This window comes from Heterodontus francisci, chromosome 10, assembly GCF_036365525.1.
Source record: "Heterodontus francisci isolate sHetFra1 chromosome 10, sHetFra1.hap1, whole genome shotgun sequence".
Taxonomy (NCBI): domain Eukaryota; kingdom Metazoa; phylum Chordata; class Chondrichthyes; order Heterodontiformes; family Heterodontidae; genus Heterodontus; species Heterodontus francisci.
Genome location: NC_090380.1, coordinates 82514520 through 82534338, shown reverse-complemented (window position 1 = coordinate 82534338; position 19819 = coordinate 82514520). Strand labels below are relative to the sequence as shown.

General features: G+C 43.4%; 1 protein-coding gene across 1 annotated transcript in view; it reads right to left on the bottom strand.

The window, feature by feature from the left end:
• Positions 1-338: 338 nt before the first annotated feature.
• The window catches only part of LOC137374199 (immunoglobulin lambda-1 light chain-like), a 28033-nt gene continuing 8552 nt past the window's right edge, over positions 339-19819 (bottom strand). Inside the window, exons 2-5 of the mRNA XM_068039988.1 lie at positions 16277-16642; positions 11297-11596; positions 9394-9503; positions 339-461 (exon numbers count right to left, since the gene is read on the bottom strand). Of these exons, the coding sequence (XP_067896089.1) occupies positions 339-461; positions 9394-9503; positions 11297-11596; positions 16277-16642 (899 nt within the window). The remainder of the gene's footprint in view (positions 462-9393; positions 9504-11296; positions 11597-16276; positions 16643-19819) is intronic.

Here is a 19819-nt window from a genome sequence, read left to right as displayed (position 1 = left end):
GTTTGAGCTTCTTCAGCAAACATATCACACAGAAGTTTGCTTCTTTATCAATGGAAAGTGTCGGGTCCCTTGTCTCTCAAATTGACATCTGTTACCTCTAGATCACAATGAACAGCTCATGGTGAAAATCAAAAATGAATAGCAGTCTGGCTGCAATAGCAATGCAAAATAAAATCTGAATGATATAAATGAAGGTTCACATTTTGATTACAAGCAATCAGCTTTGTCTGCAGACAAGTTTCTAGTGGAAGTAAGATAAATCATACCTTTAACAAGAAGTACTGAAAAGTATGCTTATTTTAAGTTGGAAACACCAAAATTGTAACCTTATTTTTCAATTAAACCAATGTGGATTCAAGGCCCTGTTTCCTGGTACTTGTTGCTCTAATGAGTTCTGTTTGTAACTGTTGATCTTCTATCTCTTGGCATAGGCAAGGTTGTTCAAATTCATCATCAATATTCTGGAAACAGGAAAGGACAAACATGCTGGATGATTGATTTTAGAAATGGGAAATTGAGGGTAGCTTGGTAAAGTTGTAGCAATGCACACTGATCATGGAAATGGTACACCTTACACAGAGGGCTGCTGAGTTTCAGATAGTTATCAGAGGGACCTGTGAGAGGAAATAATTTTTTTAAAAATGGATATAGTACCCCTGATTTTTTTTTTTGAGACACTATTGGTGAAGATCTTGGTATGCTACAGCGGGTGTATGATACTGCATGGCTGAGTCACTGCATGCTGCCATTTACAGTGGGCAATTTTGAGGGACTGAGTGAGGCTATGAGCCTCATTACTCTTACATATTGATTAAAATTAAGTTCCAGACTGAATTTCATGACTTTGTTTGAGATCTCATAGTATGATATTACTTTTACATTCACCTGAGAGGGCAGATGGAGTCTTGGTTTAATGTCTCATACTAAACCACTAATTTCATATTATTGACAGGTGTATGAGTGTATTGGGTGGTTCAATCTCAGGTAATTGTCTTGTCTATGAGCGCTCCTTCCATAACTTTTCCTGTCTGCAAACATGCTTCAGTACAGACGTCTTCTGGGCCAATGTTGGGGTCCTTCTCTGTTATTAGCTGTAGGTGGATCCCCTGCTTATGCAATGTTAGGCCTCTCTGGATGGCAAAGTCGCACAGCATGCAGTAGACACCAATAGCCTTTGAGATTCAGGCCGGGTTGCAGTGTAATATGTCTCCTGATCTCACCAGGCACCTGCAACACTGCTACCAAATGTTTATAGATTAGAATTGGCATCCTTCCATCTACGAAAGATGGTGGACATACAGCAAACAATCCATTCAGGTGGGGTGTTCTTCTCTTGGTGCACCTTTATTAATGGCTGTGAAGGCCAATCTTTGAGAGGCAGGTGCTGCCACAAGTGCTGCATGTGAAGCTGCCAAGTGAGGCTATGGGTCATTTTTGGCATTGGCAGCCGTTGCCAACCTGCTGTAACAACTGGTCATCGTGGTAGTGCACACCAGTCCACAGGATGTATCGTTATTTCCCTCTTTCGCCAGCTAGTGACTCCCAGGTATGAAAGTCGGTATTTAGGTCTTTCTTGTCACGCTTGCAAGCATCCTTGAAGTGGAGTTTTACGCACCCAATTGGTCATGTAGCCCCAGCTACCTCACCATACTGAAGGTCCTTGGGTATGCAACCATCTTCCATCCTGCGGAAGTGTCCGATCCACCAAAGCTGCCTTTGTTTGGTTAGTGCCAACATGCTTGAGAGGACTGCATTTGTGATTTTGTCCTGCCAGGATATACCCATAATTCACAGCAAACAGCGAAGATGGAAACTTTTGAGCTTCTTTTCTTGCTGGCTGTAAGTCACCCATGTTTCACAGCCATACAGCAAGGTGCTGAGAACACAGGCCTTATAAACCATAGCTTGGTCCTAAGGGTCAGCTTGGTGTTATCCCATGTGCTTTTCGCAAGTCATGTCTTACTAACTTAATTGAATTTTTTGAGGAAGTAACAAGGTAAATTGATGAGGGTAGTGCAGTGGATGTTGTCTACATGGATTTTAGTAAGGCATTTGTTAAGGTCCCACATGGCAGACTGGTCAGAAAAGTAAAAGCCCATAGGATACAGGGGAATGTGACGAGTTGGATCCAAAATTGGCTCATTGACAGAAAACAAAGGATAGTGGTTGACGGATGTTTTTGTGAATGGAAAGCGGTTCCCTGTGGCTTTCCAAAGGGCTCAGTGTTGGGTCCCTTGCTGTTTGTGGTATATATTAATGATTTGGACTTAAATGTGAGAGGCATGATTGGGAAATTTGCAGATGACACAAAAATTGGCTGTGTAGTTGATCGTGAAGAGAATAGCTGTAGACTCCAGAATGATATCAATGGTTTGGTTGAGTGGGTGGAAATGTGGCAAATGGAATTCAATCCGGAGAAGGGTGAGATAATGGATTTGGGGAGGGCAAATAAAGCGAGGGGGTACACAATAAACGGGAGGATATTGAGAGGGGTAGAGGAAGTGAGAGACCTTGAAGTGCTTGTCCACAGGTCCCTGAAGGTGGCAGGACAGGTAGATAAAGTGGTGAAGAAGGAATATGGAATGCCTTCCTTTATTGGCCAAGGTATAGAAAACAAAAGCAGGGATGTAATGCTGGAACTGTATAAAATGCTGGTTAGGCCACAGCTGGAGTATTGCGAACAGTTCTGGTCATCACAGTACAGGAAAGACATAATTGCTCTGGAGAGAGTACAGAGGAGACTTACAAGAATGTTGCCAGGGCTGAAAAATTGCAGCTATAAGGAAAGATTGGGTTGGCTGGGGTTGTTTTCCTTAGAACAGAGGAGGCTGAGGAGTGACTTAATAGAGGTGTACAAAATTATGAGGGGCCTAGATAGAGTAGACAGGAAGCACCTGTTTCCCCTAGCGGAGAGATCAATTACCAGGGGGCACAAATTTAAGATGATTGGTAGAAGGATTAGAGGGAACATGAGGAAAAACCTTTTCATCCAAAGGGTGGTGGGTGTCTGGAATTCACTGCCCATTGATATCATTCTGGCGTCTACAGCTATTCTCTTCACGATCAACTACACAGCCAATTTTTGTGTCATCTGCAAATTTTCCAATCATGCCTCTCACATTTAAGTCCAAATCATTAATATATACCACAAACAGCAAGGGACCCAACACTGAGCCCTTTGGAAAGCCACAGGGAACTCATTTAAAAGGTACCTGGACCTACACCTGAAGTTCTGTAACCAGCAAGGCTATGCACCAGGTGCTCGAAGGTGGGATTAGAATGGGCAGCTAGTTTTTTCAGCCGGCGCCGAAACAATGGGCTGAATGGCCACTTTCTGTGCTGTAACTTTTCTGGTTCTATGATGTGTCACCCAAGGTAGCAGAATTTGCTAACCACTTCAAGTGGGGTGTTATTTAGAGATGCAACATCTTGTCCCATGACCACAGTTTTCTTGATGCTTATAGTCAAGGAGAACAGGTTACAGTCACAGGAGAGACAGTCCATGAGTCTTTGTAGCTGAGTTTCCGTGCGATCGACTAGCGCAGTATCATCAGCATAGAGGAGTTCTCTGATCAGGGCGTGATGTGTTTTTGTCTTCGCTTTGAGCCTTGATAGATTGTAGAGCTTGCTACCTGACCTAGTGTGCAAGTAGACTCCTTCCATATCTTCAGGGAAGGCAAAAGTCAGAAGCATGGGGAAGAACGTGCTGAACAGAGTGGGGGCTTGGACACAGCCCTGTTCTTTCACTCCATTCCTCACTCTGAAACTGTTGGAAGTAGAGCAATCAAACTGCACAGTGCAGTGCATGTTGTCATGGAAGGAGCAAATGTGACTGAGGAGCTTCAGTGGACAGCCAATTTTTCCCAAAATCTTGTAGAGCCCTGCTCTGCTGATGGTGTCGAATACCTTAGTGAGATCTACAAAAGTAGGGTAAAGGGGTATACTCTGTTCCCTACACTTCTCTTGTAGCTGGTGCATGGAGAAGATCATATCCACAATAGATCTGCTGGCATGCAATCCACACTGCGCTTCCGGGTACACTCAGTCTGCAAGTAAATGGAGTCTTTTAAGTATGACCCAGCAAAGGCCTTCCCCATGACGCTAAGGAGTGCGATGCCCCTGTAGTTATAGAGTCATAGATACAGCACTGAAACAGGCCCTTCGGCCCACCGAGTCTGTGCCGACCATCAACCACCCATTTATACTAATCCTACATTAATTCCATATTCCCTACCACATCCCCACCTGTCCCTATATTTTCCCTACCACCTACACTAGGGGCAATTTATAATGACCAATTTACCTATCAACCTGCAAGTCTTTGGCATGTGGGAGGAAACCGGAGCACCCGGAGGAAACCCACGCAGACACAGGGAGAACTTGCAAACTCCACACAGGCAGTACCCAGAACTGAACCCGGGTCGCTGGAGCTTAATCATATTAGATATATGTATTAAAGAATCATTGATAAATTATGCCATTTTAAATATTAGAATTTCTGGTTGGGGAATTGCAACATTCAGTTTCAAAATGAATTGAAAACTTCTGTATCAGCCAACCTCTGTGTCCACGTGTACCTCAGTACCTGTTACAACTGGCATTATGATGGATGGTTTCAATGTTAAAGTTGGGTGATAATGGCTGCTATTTTATGCTGATTTCAGTTACCGGCAACAGACACTGGGTTTCTCTGTGGATCAAGCTAAGATTCTGAGGCACCAGTGGTGTCAGCCATGTTGGTAAAGGTATTAAAGGAGGTGGAGACCCACTGCTTAATTACTTAATTTCCCTGATGGAAGCTCTGCACTTTATTTAATTAATTTTCCTGGGGCTGAATTTTGTTGCGCTCCCAACATTGGGATCTGTGGTGGAGGGGCTGGAATATTACAGTGGCAGCAGCCCACCAAGGAGGCCAGTGTTGGGATTGCCGGGCCCAATCTTCCCGGCAGTGGCAAGGTTCCATTGCAGACTGCCCTCCCCCACCCCCTTGCTGCTCGGCGATGGGACATGACTTTAAATATTAAAATTAATTTTATGCATACATTTAAATCCAGTTCCCCGCGATCTTACCATTGGATCCGGATCTTCAGTCCAATGGGCGGCACTCGTGTCTTCACTTTCCAGCCCAGGAAAGCTGGCACCACCGAGCTGGGGAAGGGGGGGAATCAGAGTATTTTTAGTGTAGTGGTAGGGGATGGGGTCAAGTCTGCACTTTTAGTGTGGGCGAGGGGGAAAGGGGTGACCTCTGCACTTTGTGCAGTTGTGGGGGGAGGGGGGAGAGAGGCCAACTCTTCAATTCTAGTGTATTGAGGGTGGGGGACGGGCCAAACATTTATTTTCGGTGTAGTGGGGGGAGTACGAGTTCAACTCTGCATTCTCTGAGCAGGGCTGGCAGCCCTTTAAAAATGGCACCAGCACCTGCGTAAAGACAGCTGACACCATTTGCGGTGGCCCTGAGACCACCCTCACCATGTGATTGGGGGCGGGGCAACCGCCCTGCATATTTAAATGAGTGGCCGCCCTCAGGATCGCGGTGGCGTGGCAGCCATTTTTTGCGCCCGCCGACGGGAATAAAATCCGGCCCCTGGTATGTAAAACACCTTCTAATTCATTAACCCCCACCTCTTTATTTAATTATGTTTTTCAAGATTTCCCAAATTTATTTAATTAATTTTCCGTGCCATTGCCAACTCTAAGTAATTTATTTGGTACTGCTCCCTCTCATTCTGTTTAGTACCACTTTAAATTCATGAAACCCACTTATTTATTCAATGCATTTTTGAGTTCCATCTTTCTTTTGACTCTCATTTGTTTACTCCAACTTCTATCCCACACCCAGAGAGAAGGTCATGTAGAGGTAATGTCACTGAACTAGTAATCCAGTGGCCCAGGCTAATGCCCTGGGGACACGGGTTCAAATCCCACCATGGTAACTGGTGGAGTTTAAAATTCAGTTGATAAATTCAATTAATAAAAAAAAATATGGAATTGGAGGCTAGACTCTGTAATGGTGCCATGAAACTATCATCAATTGTTGTAAAAACCCATCTGGTTCACTAAAATCCTTTAGGGAAGGAAATCTGCCATCCTTACCTGGTTTGGCCTACATGTGACTTCAGACCCACAGCAATGTGGTTGACTCTTAAATGCCCTCTGAAATGGCCTAGCAAGCCAATCAGTTGTGAAGTGCAATAAGGGATGGGCAACAAATGTTGGTCGTGCCAGTGATGCCCACATCCCATGAAAGAATAAAAAAAATCCTCTTGCCCTTTTCCCCTTTCCCCATCATCTTTCCCTTCTCCTTTTTGTCACCGCTCTTCACTCCCCATCTCTTATGCCTCTCCTTTCCCTGTTCCCCCCCCCCCCCCACCCCTTGATGTACTTATGTTCCTGGTTCCAATAATGAACAAAAGAAATAGGAGCAGGAGTAGGCCATTCGGCCCCTTGAGCCTGCTCCGCCATTCAATTAGATCATGGCTGATCTGATTGTGGCCTTAACTCCACTTTCCTGCATGTCCCCCTTAACCCTTGATTCCCTTGTCAATCAAAAATCTGTCTAACTCAGCCTTGAATATATTCAATGACTCAGCCGTCACAGCTTGCTGGGGAAGAGAATTCCAAACACTAACGACCCTTTGAGAGAAAAAATTCCTCCTCATCTCTGTCTTAAATGAGAGACCCCTTCATTTGAAACTGTGTCCCTAGTTCTAGTGTGGTCAGATCCTCCATGCTCCAACTCTGACGTCCTGCAATAGACTTTAATTCTCACTCCTGGAGATCTCTAACTGTCCTCTATCAGGGAGATTAAATAAATAGTCTGCCTCCATCTACTTGCATCTCCTTTAATACCTTTACCTACATGACTGACAACAGAGGAGCCTCAGAGATTTTGGGACTACTCCACAGCGAAATAGATAACGCCTCAAATGCAATGAACAGTGTGACGTTGTGGTAATAACGCAGAAGATACAAACTAAACTCACTGCTGAAAATTATGTCTTGTCATTTCAAGTCTAAATACCCTTTTAGCAATGTAAGAATTGTTAATTATTGCCAATCAACATTTCTGGTACTGAAAATTTACGATTACAAGTCTGGAGTCTCACTGCTTCAGGTTTTAATTGCTGGAAGTGTAAAAAATGTAAAATATTAAATTTAAATTTGTTTAACTTTTCCTTTCTCTTATTTTTCTCGTCTTAATCCAATCTTTCTTTCCTTCTCTTTATTTGTCTCTCTGTAACTGTTTTGACATTGAATTCAATAACAACTTGTATTTATATAGGACCTTTAATGTAATGAAATGCCCCAAGGTGCTCCACAGGAGTTTTAAAATTTGACACTAAGTAACATAAAGAAACATTAGGGTAGATGGCCAAATGTTTGGACAAAGAGGTAGGTTTTATGGAGTGTCTAAAAGGAGAAGTACAGAGATGGAGAGGATTAGGGAGGGAATTCCAGAGCTTAGGGCCTTGGCAACTGAAGACATGGCCACCAATGGTGGAGCAATTAAAATCGGGGATGCTCAAGAGGCCAGAATTGGATGAGTGCAGATTCCTCAGAGAGTTGTGAAGCTGGAGAAAACTATAGAGATAGAGAGGGATGCAGAAATGGAGGGATTTGAAAACAAGGATGAGAATTTTAAAACTGAACCATTGCTTAACTGGGAGCCAATGTAGGTCAATGAGCACAGAAACGATGGGTGAATGAGACTTGGTGCGAGTAATGACATAGGCAGTAGAGTATTCAACCACTCCAATGCACACTTCCTTCTCTGTCTTTGCACTGTTAATTTCACAATCCTTCAGTCTGATTGGTTAAGGAGACACACAGTTGGTTTTCCTGTCACTCTGGTCCCAGGTGCCTGATATCCCTCGTACTTTCAGCAACTTGCCATGCAAAAAATAAAAGTATCTGAGTGTGCAAGGGCAAATCTAACTAATGGCAGATGCTGTCAGCTTCCCTACTACAGCAAATTATGGCCCACTTTGTGAAAAGTCATCCTTTTATTTTACAGTAAGTGTCTATTTTAGAGCAGATCACTGGGACAGTAATTAAAATAGTAGGAAAACTTGTACCAGAACAGGTAGGAATTGAGAAAATGGATTTGTCGTTATCCCTGTGTTGTTTATTAAGTGTTTGCCTTGGGCCAGTGGTAGCACTCTCACCTCTGAATCTGAAGTTCAAAGATTCAGTCCCCTTTCTAGAAACCTGAGCATGTAGTCTAGGCGAACACTTAAGTGTAGTACTGATGCACTATTAGAGGTGCCATCTTTCAGATTCGACATTAAAGCAAGGCATCATCTGCTCTCTCAGGTGGGCGTAAAAGATTCATTATTCGAAGAAGGGAGTGAGATTTTCCTCATCGTCTTGGCTAAGATTTATCCCTCAACCAACATCACTAAAACAGATTAGCTGGCCATTGTCTTATGGGACCTGGCTGTGATAAAGTTGGCTGCCACATTGCACAGTGATTAGACTTCAAAAGTACTCAATTGGTTGTAAAGTGCTTCGAGACATCTGAGGGCATGAAAGGTGCTATATAAATGCAAGTTTATTCTTTATTTCTTTGGAATTCTGAACATCCTCTACAATCAAAGATTCGAAATCAAGATGTATAAACAAATGGGATATACGTTCCTCTGTTTGCTGCTGTTATTTAAAAGGTTATTGAGTATAGAGTAAGTTTCATCACATGACTTTTTTACTAGTTTTAGTGAGTGGAGGAATATATACCACACAAAGTACAAAATGAAAAAGGCCATTCAGGAATCAAAGATGTTTCATTGGGTATAATTTACATTATCGTGTGCTTCTTTTAGTTTCTATAATCTCCTGAAGAAATAATAATCACCTCAAAATCTCAAAGAAGGGCAAACCCCAAAACTCTCTCTAATGTTGTAACACACATTATTCTAAGATGACCGATTTGTATTTGACATTTGATTGTCTCTTTTTACGATGACCTATTGATCTAGTTCACTTTTGAAGACGTTATTCAGTATGATGAATTATCATGCCGATGGGTGACTGATGGGAGAATAGGGATGCTTTTCATACCTGGGATTATTCAATACACTGCTGGAGACCAGATATATGGAGAGCAGACATCCTATTTTAAGTAGGTTGGTGAATTTGTGGGATTAGGAGAACCTAATCCCAATGGAATACAAACACATATCTCCCTGAAAGAAGAAAAACCACAAAACAAATCTGGGGAAGGGAATTGGCAATCTGAGTTGTTTCCTCTAAAGCAAAAATTTAATAAGTTAATATAAAATGGTACAAATGGGGTAAGTTAAAATTTCATGCAGTGGCCCACTGGTCATGGAAGAAACTTAGTGACCCAGCAGACACCACATGCTTCATAAAATGATAATAAGTGGGAATACTTACCTGAAGTCTGAAATATAAAACAAATGCTGCCATCACAAGTAGCGTTGCCACAGCAAGGGTCATGCTTCTTAGTACTATTGTCCATTTAATACTTTTGCCATTGCTTTTATCTGTGAAGAGTTATTGATAAGGCATCATATGACTATCCACCGAGAGACAGACATAGAAATAGTATTGTTCCATAGAGATCTCCATCTCCAATTTTTTTTACCAGAATACACACATTTGAATGCAGAGATTATGGGTATAATTGATTTTTATTTCCTTCACTCAATAATGCAATACTTACAATTGTAGTAATTCTTTATTGGCCATTGTCTGTCATTTAAGTTCTCCAAATTTTCATCTGGGTTGAACTAAAAATACACTGATGTGTAAACATATCTATTTAATCCATTCTTTTCACATCTGTAGCAGTTGGTGCCCCATTTATCGCCACTCAAAGTTGGGTACTTGCACTCGCATTGTAATTTCTGTCAGCATCTCCTAGTGGTAGGAGGATAGTACTTAAATTGCAAAGGCAGACCTGCCGAGCTAACTTGGGTAAACAAAATGAAAAGAAAAACAATGAATAAGGAAATGAACCAAAATAGAAACGACTGAGGGAAAGAAATTAAAAGTTGAAATGAAAGCAAGAAGTGAAAGAAAGAAAAAACAAGTAGTAAATACTGGATTTGTAGTGTAAAATAGAAAAAAATCTGTATGCATTTGGGTTTGGATCTTTGGGGTGAGATTCATTCTCCACAGCAGTATATGTATAGGAATACAATGGTTGAAAATAATTGAGATTTGGAAATGTTTCAAAGCTTCAGCTTCAATATTATAAAAGCATGGTGCCAAGACTTGGATCTGTGAGAATGGCTGTCTTCTGCTTGTAGTTTATTTGAGTTTTGAACGCAAAGTTCGCATTGTTTTCCCTGATGAAACTTTGGAGAACTTAAAGGACAGATAATGACCAATAAAGAATTACTACAAATATAAGTGTTGCATTGTTTTGCTTTCCTTGAGAGCACTGTTGAGAAAACTGTTTTACTCCCTTCCTGCAGGATAGAAAATATTTGAGTATTTCGGAAATGCTACAACGGAATTGATTTTATTGATGTCATCTTGGCTCAGTTGGTAGCACCCTCAGTCAGGCAGAACCTGAGTGCACAATCTATGCTCACACTTCACTGAGGGAGCCAAAATCAATCTTTAGATGAGACATTAAACCAAAGCCCCTGTTCAGGTGAACATTAAAGATCTCACTATTCAAAGAAGTACAGGAAGTTCTCCAATTGTCTTCATAGTCATTTCTCTCGCTCAGCACCAAGAAAAGGATAAACTATGCTGTGCAGTGACGCTAATCAGGAGCTAAAGCATCAAATAATCAATCATGTATTTTACTGATAAGATATTATATTTAAAAACATTTGTACTATAGAACACACTCTTACGTTCTGTAGGGGGTGGTAGCTTAGTGATAATGTTACTGAACTAGTAATCCAGAAACTGGGCTAATGCTCCAGGGACACAAGTTCAAATCCCACTGTGACAGCTGGGGAAATTTAAATTTAATTAATTACTTTGGAATAAAAAAGCTAGTCTCAGTAATGATGATCGTGAAATGACTGGATTTTGTAAAAACACAGCTGGTTCACTAACGTCCTTCAGGGAAGGAAATCTGTTGTCCTGACCCTGCCTGGGCTATATGTGACTCCAGACACACAGCAATGTGGTTGGCTCTTAACTGCCCTCTGAAATGGCCCAGCAAGACACTCAATTGTATTAAGCCCTAATAGAAAAGTTGTGGTTCAAGGAGTTGGGTCACCACCACCTTCTCGAGGGCAATTAGGAATGGGCAATAAATAAGGTCTTTCTCGCAATGCACACATCCCACGAACAAATAAAAACAAATTCTTACCTAGGTTACTGACAGGATGCGTAATGGGTACAGACAATGTTGAATGGTTCACTTGACAGGAATAATTTCCACCTTCATTCCAGTCCAATATAGAAAGATTCAGGAAACTTGTGATGGAGAATGAGCCGTCACTGTTAGCATAGAGGTTTCCATTCTCAGTGCCATTGGTGATTAGCTGTCCATCTTCAAACCAGGATACTTGAATGTTGCCAGGATAGAACTCCAGTGAATTGCACACTAGCTGTATACCTTCATTCGGGTAAGGTAGAGCCTCTGCTCTTAACTGGACGATTGGAGGCGCTGAAAATCAATTGTAGTATGCTATTAAAATTTTTATTTCCATTGTTCATGCTGCCTGTCATTTTTTTCTGCTCTTACTTCAACTGTTACTTTGTGAGATTTAGGAACTGTTTAATTAACGTTACATTATGTTTTACTCTGAGACCTGTGTTAAAAAGCCAACTTCAGAAATAAAAAATTGCAATAGGTTGCACTAAGTTCCCCAGGCATTCATCAAAATCTCCAATGCCATCACACTGCATTCTCAGATACAAGATCTGACTGGCTCCCCCCCTTGTTTCACTTGTTTCTTCCAAGGCCTTGTTGCATTTCCTAGGCTATCTGGTTTGTCCCAGGACATAGTCCAACACCATTACTACTGTTTGCTCCTAGCCTGAATACCCCTGATTCCTTTTGCTTCTCAGGACTCCACTCTCTTTCATGTGTTGCTGTTGGTCGATGACTGAAATTGCTGATTTCCTTGATGCAGTCTAATAAAGAAGGTATCAAGATGAGGACCAACACCAGGCAAGGGTTATGGTTGGAATGGACACTGGCTCTGTCTCAGCATCTTTAAATCTGTCTCCTTACTTTCTAAAACAAAAAGTTAAAAACAGACCAACTCGAGGTTGGATTGGAAGTTGTCACCTAGGACAATGTTGTGAACAGCTTCTATTGGTAATTTGATTGAAGTATTTCTATACTTGGATTCTTCTAAAAGGAGTTTTAGGCCTTAGAGATTTAAACATATTTGATTTAATTATGGATAAAATTAAGAAATTATCCTTAAAACTTTGGAGTTAAAAAACAACCACAGGCACAAAGTTAATCTGCTTTTTTGGAGGGTTGGAAGTGAGATGTGAACAATCTTTGGATTAAATTGCAATAACTGTTCACGTGCATTCACCTGGGAATTCACAATCAGTAGATGTCAATCAAATAAATAGCCAAAGCAGATTTCTAAAATGATTTGGACCTCCTGTAAGGATTTTGGTTAATTCCGGGACAGCATCCACTCAATTCTGCTAAAGTAGGCATTGGAAGGGGTACCCGACATCTTCCTGCTGCCATGGCATATTGCCAGTGGCGGGTATCTTGGCGGTATAGCCAATTGAACCACTTAATGGACAAATGAGGGCCATCTCCCACCATTGTGGGGGGGGGCCGCCACTAGGTGGGGAGATCATCAGGTAAATACTGGCAGGCTCCCAGCTGGTTCATGCGGGACTCCCTTCTTAATGGGTGCTCCATGGCCCATGAAGGGGTCCCTTTGTAGCAATGGCTGTTCCCACGACCAAGGGCAGAAATTTTCGGGGGAGGCTGAAGTTCTGCCGCAGGGGCAAAAGCAGGAGACACCCTGCTCCAGTGGGCGGCAGGACCCTGGGGCTAAAGGTCTGCTCAGGTCTGCAAAAAAAACCCCGACCCGAGCCCTTCCATTTTTTCCCGCACCTGACCCGACCCCACCCGACCATCAGTTAACTTACCTTCCATTTTTCACTTTGTTGCTGATCTGCACAAGCTAAAAATAACTGTAACAAAACCACCTCTCTAGTCCAAAAATTAAATTAACATTGGAGTCACTTACCTGTGATAGAGCGTGCCCGACCCGAGCCTGAATGCTGGACCCGGACGTGCAACCCGACCTGACCCGAAACTGACACGTCCCATTGGGTAGCAGGCCTTTACCTGGGGCAACATTTTGCCGGCAATGACCAAGTAACAGGCCATCACTGGGGCCATGATTCAATTGAGGATGGTGGCCCACCCCCAAGAGCTGCTGGCCCTCTGACTGGGCCAGCAGCTAAGCAGCCTCAGCAGCCACACCACAAGCAGTGGCAGTGCTGAGGCTGCGGCTATAGGATGAGGGCACCTCAATGGTAAGGCGCCCTCGAAGATATGTAAGTGTCTTTGGGGAAGTCAAGGCCAGGCAGGCAGGCCCCAGTGATGGGTGGGGGGGGGGGGCGGGTGCGGTGGCGCTGTTGGGGCGGTGAGGTTGTTGCCGCCAGGGGGGGCATTTGTGGGTTGTGAAGCACCTGTTAAAGAGGGAGTCCCCTACAAACATGCTGGGAGGCTGCCAGCATTTACCTGGCAGTCTCCCCACGTAGCAGTGGGTTTTCACCGTGGCAGGAGATGGCCCTCATTTGTCCATTAAGTGGTTCAGTTGGCCATGCCTCTAAGGTTCCCGTTGCTGGCAATATGCCGTGGCAGCAGGAAGATATCAGGTTCCCCTCCCAATGCCTTTCCCCACCATATTGCCAGCCCTCCCGCCTCCCAGCCTGTCTCCAATGGGCCAGGAAAATTCAGCCACATGTTATTGATGGGAATAACTGTGAATCCAGGTCAAAATTTTAGTTCATCTTTATGTTATTCCTTTTAACGAGGAGACCGTTAATGTTACCAGCTTGATGTATCGACATATGTTGGTTTACTTTAGTTATTTTCTTTTTAGTTCAGCTGAGAGCAGCTGCATCATTTTGCACAATATGGTGATCATGAAATTAATAATGACCAAAACAGCAGCAGACTACATGGCCAGTACATGCACAAAATGGCTGCTGTGATTCCTCTTCCCCCACTTGAGTACGTGGAGCTTTAGATTATTGTGCCGATAATGGAATGTAGCATGTCATCTATTGGCGATCTACTGATTCTGAGAAAAAATTGTCTTTGAAGCATACTCTGTCTATTCAAGATGTGAAATAGATTGTCCAGCATATGCTTCCTGTCCTTGTAAATTCTGTTACTGGAACATATTGAAAAAATGCTGACTTGTGAGATAGAAACTTCATAAAATTATAAAATTAAAAGTGTTATAAATGTATTGAGCTTTTAAGTTGTCAAAGTCCAACAAATCATTGGTTCTTACCCTTGGCTCCATCCATAGTCAAATCATTCATTTTTGAGTCAGAAGGTTGTGTATTCAAATCCCACTCTAGGGGCTGGATTCTTTGGTGGCGAGCTCAAAAAATGGCGGGCTGCACGCCAAAGAACTACCGCGATCTTAAGCGCGGCAGCTTAGTTAAATAGTCGGGCGACCCGCTCCCGCCAATCACATGGAGTCAGCGGGCTGTCAGTCCCCACAAATGGTGTCAGCTGCCTGTACAGTCAGCCCTAATGGCTTATTTAAATATTTAAAGACATAGTGAATAAAATTAAATATATACATTTCTTTTGTTCCTCTTCCACCCCCCCAATAATAATTACATTAACTATTTGCTCTTCCCCTCCCAAAATACTTACCTTTAACATCTGACCTTAACCACCACCACCCCCCCCCCACAAACTGTACAAAGTTTAAAGTACAACCCTTCCCACCATCCCCTACACCCATGACGTTTATTTGACCCTGCTCCCCCCACCCCCAACGCCCCCTCACTGATAAACCTACCTCCTCTCCCATCCCCACTGGGGATCCGAAGGCGCAGGAGTGCCGGTGGACCTTCAAGATCTGAGGTAAGTATGTGTAGATCCATTAATTTTATTAATTTGAATATGGCTATTGTGGTCCCGTCGCTGAGCAGCGGGGGAAGCTGCCAAGGTGTCTTGCTGCCACCAAGAAGATCAGGCCGGGCCCTGCCAGTGTCGAGGTCCATGGAAGACCTCATCCGGAGCCATCTTCAGGTCTCCCCAACACCCCGTCGCTACGCCCCCCCCCCCACCCACCCCCTACCCCCAACGTCGAGGGCTGCTTAAAATCCAGCCCTTACCGGACGACCACATAGTTTTAGTCTAACATGTCAATGCAGTGCTGAGGGAGTCTTGCATTGTCAGAGGCACAGTAAAGGTCCTGTCTGCCCATCCAAGCGGATGTAAAATTCCCATTGTACTATGTGAAGAAGAGCAGTAAATTCTTCTGGTTTCCTAGTCAACATCTCCTCCTCAACTAATACCATCAAAAACTGATTAATTGGTTACTCGTCTTATCTGTCATTTATGGGATCTTGCTGTATTTGCCTATGTACAATAGTGATAACACTTTGAAAAATAATCCACTGGATGTGAAGCACTTTGGGATGTGATCAAGCACTACATAAATTTTCTTCCTTCCTCTGTTGACATTCACTATCTCCTCTGGAAGGTTCTGCATAAGTCCAAGTCTTTTCTTTCTCTTCAGCGGGACCACCAGCTGATACTGAGCAGAATATGTGCTGTGCATGCTCCACCCAGTGCTGTCCTAAAATAAATGGTCAGCGTGTAAAATGGGCTGCCAATGTGTCAAGGCTTATTTTGAACTACCGCCCCAGATCAATTTCTCCCCCATGTTTAAAACTGTACTGACTCCAAATTCATTCTAAACCTGAACACCTGCCCGAATATCTCAGGAGGCTCTTCCAGCATCTCTTTCACATTTATTGAGAAGAAAAAATAACCTATCTTTTTCATACTTCGAACCTTCAAATTCTTTCTCTATGAGCAAATCTTTTCTCTTTTCCATCTCATTGATACAACTCACTCCTGGATTAAAACACTTCCCAACAGTCCTCTCTTCTTCTAACCTGCATGGTTTAAAAACCCAAACTTGGAGCCATCTAACAAAACAGAAAGAAAGAACTTGCATGTATATAGTGTCTTTCAGGATCTTAGGACATTCTTAAGCACTTCAGAGCCAATTAAATATTTTTTGTAATGTTGTAAGAGCAAGTCCTTCTTTTCAATTTTGGTGTCAATTTACATCGTGAGCCGTCACTATGTTAAACTCACCTTCCACTGTGAGGCGTGTGCCTTTACCTTCTGCTATTTGTGTAGGGGGAGGTATTTCAATAGAAACCTGACAGATGTAAATGGTGGAGTCATTTAAGTGAAGATCGTAGATTATTAAAGATGACGAGTTTGTTGAGAGGTCCACTGTAATATTAGCATGTCCTGTACAATGCCATAATGTATATTTTGCATTATTTTTATTGTAAGTGTAATCACAAATCCCTTGTGCACTGTCTTTTCTTTTCCATTTAATCCTCAACTGTTCTCCATTTTCATAGCTGTATGAACAGTTTATCTTCACTGTCTGTCCTTTTAATGCTTTGATCACAGATGGTCTCTGGGAAGCTGTCAGGTTTTGGCTTTTTACTTGGAACAAAAAAAAAATGATAATTAGTTAATCCAGAAAATCTAACATGAACAACCCATCACCCTGCTCACATATCACAAATCAACCCATTTAAAATCCAGGTTCAGTTCATTTTGATGGTAATCACTTCACTCCAATATTCACACACTGCTGATTTTATGTTTGTTTGCTAAGAGAATGCAACATGCTCTTAATATTCTTGAAATCAGGTACTAAATGCCCAGAATATCTTTGGAAGTTCAGGATTGCAGGAGAGCTCCTGCTCCTCCTGGACTCACCAGGAAATCAAAAAAATTAAAAAGACTTCGTTTTTGGACCTCTTCTGGCCCCTACTCTTGCTGGTAGACTAGCCTAACAAGAATACCAACTTCCCTGTACAAGCCTCTAGTTAAAATCACAGTGGGGCCTCAATGGCATCATCAGTACCCGAATTGCCTATTTAAGGAGGACCCCACCAGGTTTCAGCAAACGTCTCTCTTGTCTGCTCAGAAGAGCAGGTTAAAATTAGAACCCACATGAAGATCTTGGTGAGTAAGTCCCATGGGTGAGTTTAACTGTCAGCTCACCTGTTTCCATCAGGAGGGCAGTGTTAAAATCTCCCCAAATGAATCTACCAGTATAACCTGTGGAGTGTTGTATAACCTTATACAATGGCACACAGGTACAAACCTAGTGGGCACTGTACAGTGTACCCCGAAACACTGTTTGCCCCATTAAACCATCACAAAACAAAGCACCAAATTCATAGAATACTCTACTTTTGAAAATTAAACTTTCAAAGATTAGAAAATTCATTTTTAAGAAAAGCCCGGAGTAATTTCAGTTATTTACGGCATTTTTGTCTTTTTTCAGTTTACCAGAAGAGTTTCTTAGCAATGATATTCTTCTAATTCTTTTGTGAATCCATTGAATACCCAGCGGTGCCTGAGATGGCTTGGCCATGTGAGCTGCATGGAAGATGGCAGGATCCCCGAGGATACATTGTACAGCCAGCTCGACACTGGTATCAGACCCACCGGCCGTCCTTGTCTCCGCTTTAAAGACGTCTGTAAACGCGACATGAAGTCCTGTGACATTGATCACAAGTCGTGGGAGTCAGTTGCCAGCAATCGCCAGAGCTGGCGGGCAAACATAAAGGCGGGGCTAAAGCGTGGCGAGTCGAAGAGACTTAGCAGTTGGCAGGAAAAAAGACAGAAGCGCAAGGGGAGAGCCAACTGTGTAACAGCCCCGACAAACAATTTTATCTGCAGCACTTGTGGAAGAGTCTGCCACTCTAGAATTGGCCTTTATAGTCACTCCAGGCGCTGCTTCACAAACCACTGACCACCTCCAGGCGCTTACCCATTGTCTCTCGAGACAAGGAGGCCAAAGATGAAGATGAGATGATAATATTCTGGTCAGTATTCCTCTCTCAACCACCATCAAAATAACCAGATTCATTCATCTCTGTTGTTTGTGGGAACTTGCTGAGTGTAAAACAGCAGTCATGTTTAACCATAAAAATAATGGTTGCGCAATGTAATTCATTATATATGTTGTGCTTTGCAATATTTCTGAGAGACATGGTACGTTACTGTATAAATGAAATTTCTTTCTCTATATCAAAATGTTTGCATTACTTTGGTAACATGATTTTGTGCTCCCAGCACTAATGTGCTCCCTGCCCCTGTTCAAATCTCTACCTGGAGTTGTTAATAATATCGCAAAGTTTGAGGGCTATTAAAATAACAATTCTGGTGCAATTAGCACGAGTTCTAAATCACACACTAGGAGTTGGATTTTGTTCCCAGCCTGACGTCAGGTTCCGTGGTTGGGGGGGGGGGTGGGTGGCAGTGGGGGGACCGAGAATTGGAGCAGCAGCGTCCACCATGGAACCTGACACTGGGATTGCTGGGTGCACTCTTTCTGGGAGCAGGATAGGCTGACGCGGCCTTCCCACCCAGAGGCCAATTGAGGCCCTTAAGTGGCCTATTGACATCCAATTAAGGGCCTCTTCCTGCCGCTGGGATCTTACGTCCCCCCTTCATGGGCAATTCTTGGCCCATAGAGGTCACCCACAGGCACCACTGTACCCCCCTGGGACCCCGCTCCCCTTGGACCGAATGACCACGCCCCCCCAAATCCCCCTTGTCCGGCTCCAGCGACCCCGCCTCACCTACCTCAGGTCCGGATTTCCAACGTTGGGCCTGGGTCCGAGGCCTCTGCAGTACCGGTAGTGGCCATCGCTCCCGGTGATGCTGCCCATACTGTTGAGCTGCTGGCCCTCTGATTGGCCGGCAGCTCTTGGAGGTGGGATCCTCATCCCTATTAAAGTGTTTAAAGGGATGGGGATCCTGTCTCCTTAAACTTTGACCCCAAAAGACCAGAGGATTACTCCGGGGGTCAGAAAAAATGCAGAGGCTGGGTTCCCCCTGTCTTTTTGGCCCGGTGCCGGGAGCCCCACCTCCTGCATAAAATCCAGTCCTAGTAATGATAATCAGCCACTGTCAATTTTACAGAAACGGCACATTCGCATTTCCAAAGAAAATTTAGAATAAACTTACCTTGAGAATAACTTACCTTTTGTTTCAGCAGCTTTTTCTGAAGCAGCGATAGTGCGAGCGAGGTGTCAGCTGGGAAGGTGAGTTTCAGTTTAAAATAACTTATCTTTTGTTTCGGCGGACACGGGGACTGCTGGGTAAGTAAACCTATATATTCGGGCAGTGACTAACCCCGAAACACTACATGTGTAATGTCTCCCACCCATCCTCCTCCTCTAACCAAAAAAAAAGGACTCTTGTGTGGAGGGTTTGGTAAGGTAAGGTTTTCCTTTTTTTTAAATCTCTGTTGTCAATTTAGTGCGGAGGGGATGGAAGCTAGGGCAGTTGCATGCTCCTCTTGCAGGATGTGGGAGGTGAGGGTCACCACTGGTGTCCCTGCTGACTTCACCTGTGAGAAGTGCACCCAACTCCAGCTCCTCGCAGACCGCGTTAGGGAACTGGAGCTGGAGTTGGATGAACTTCGGATCATTCAGGATGCTGAGGGGGTGATAGCGAGCAGTTACAGGGAAGTAGTGACGCCTAAGTTACAGGATAAAGATAGCTGGGTGACCGTCAGGGGAGGGAAAGGGAATAGGCGCACAGTGCAGGGATCCCCTGTGGCCGTTCCCCTCAATAATACGTATACCATTTTGAATA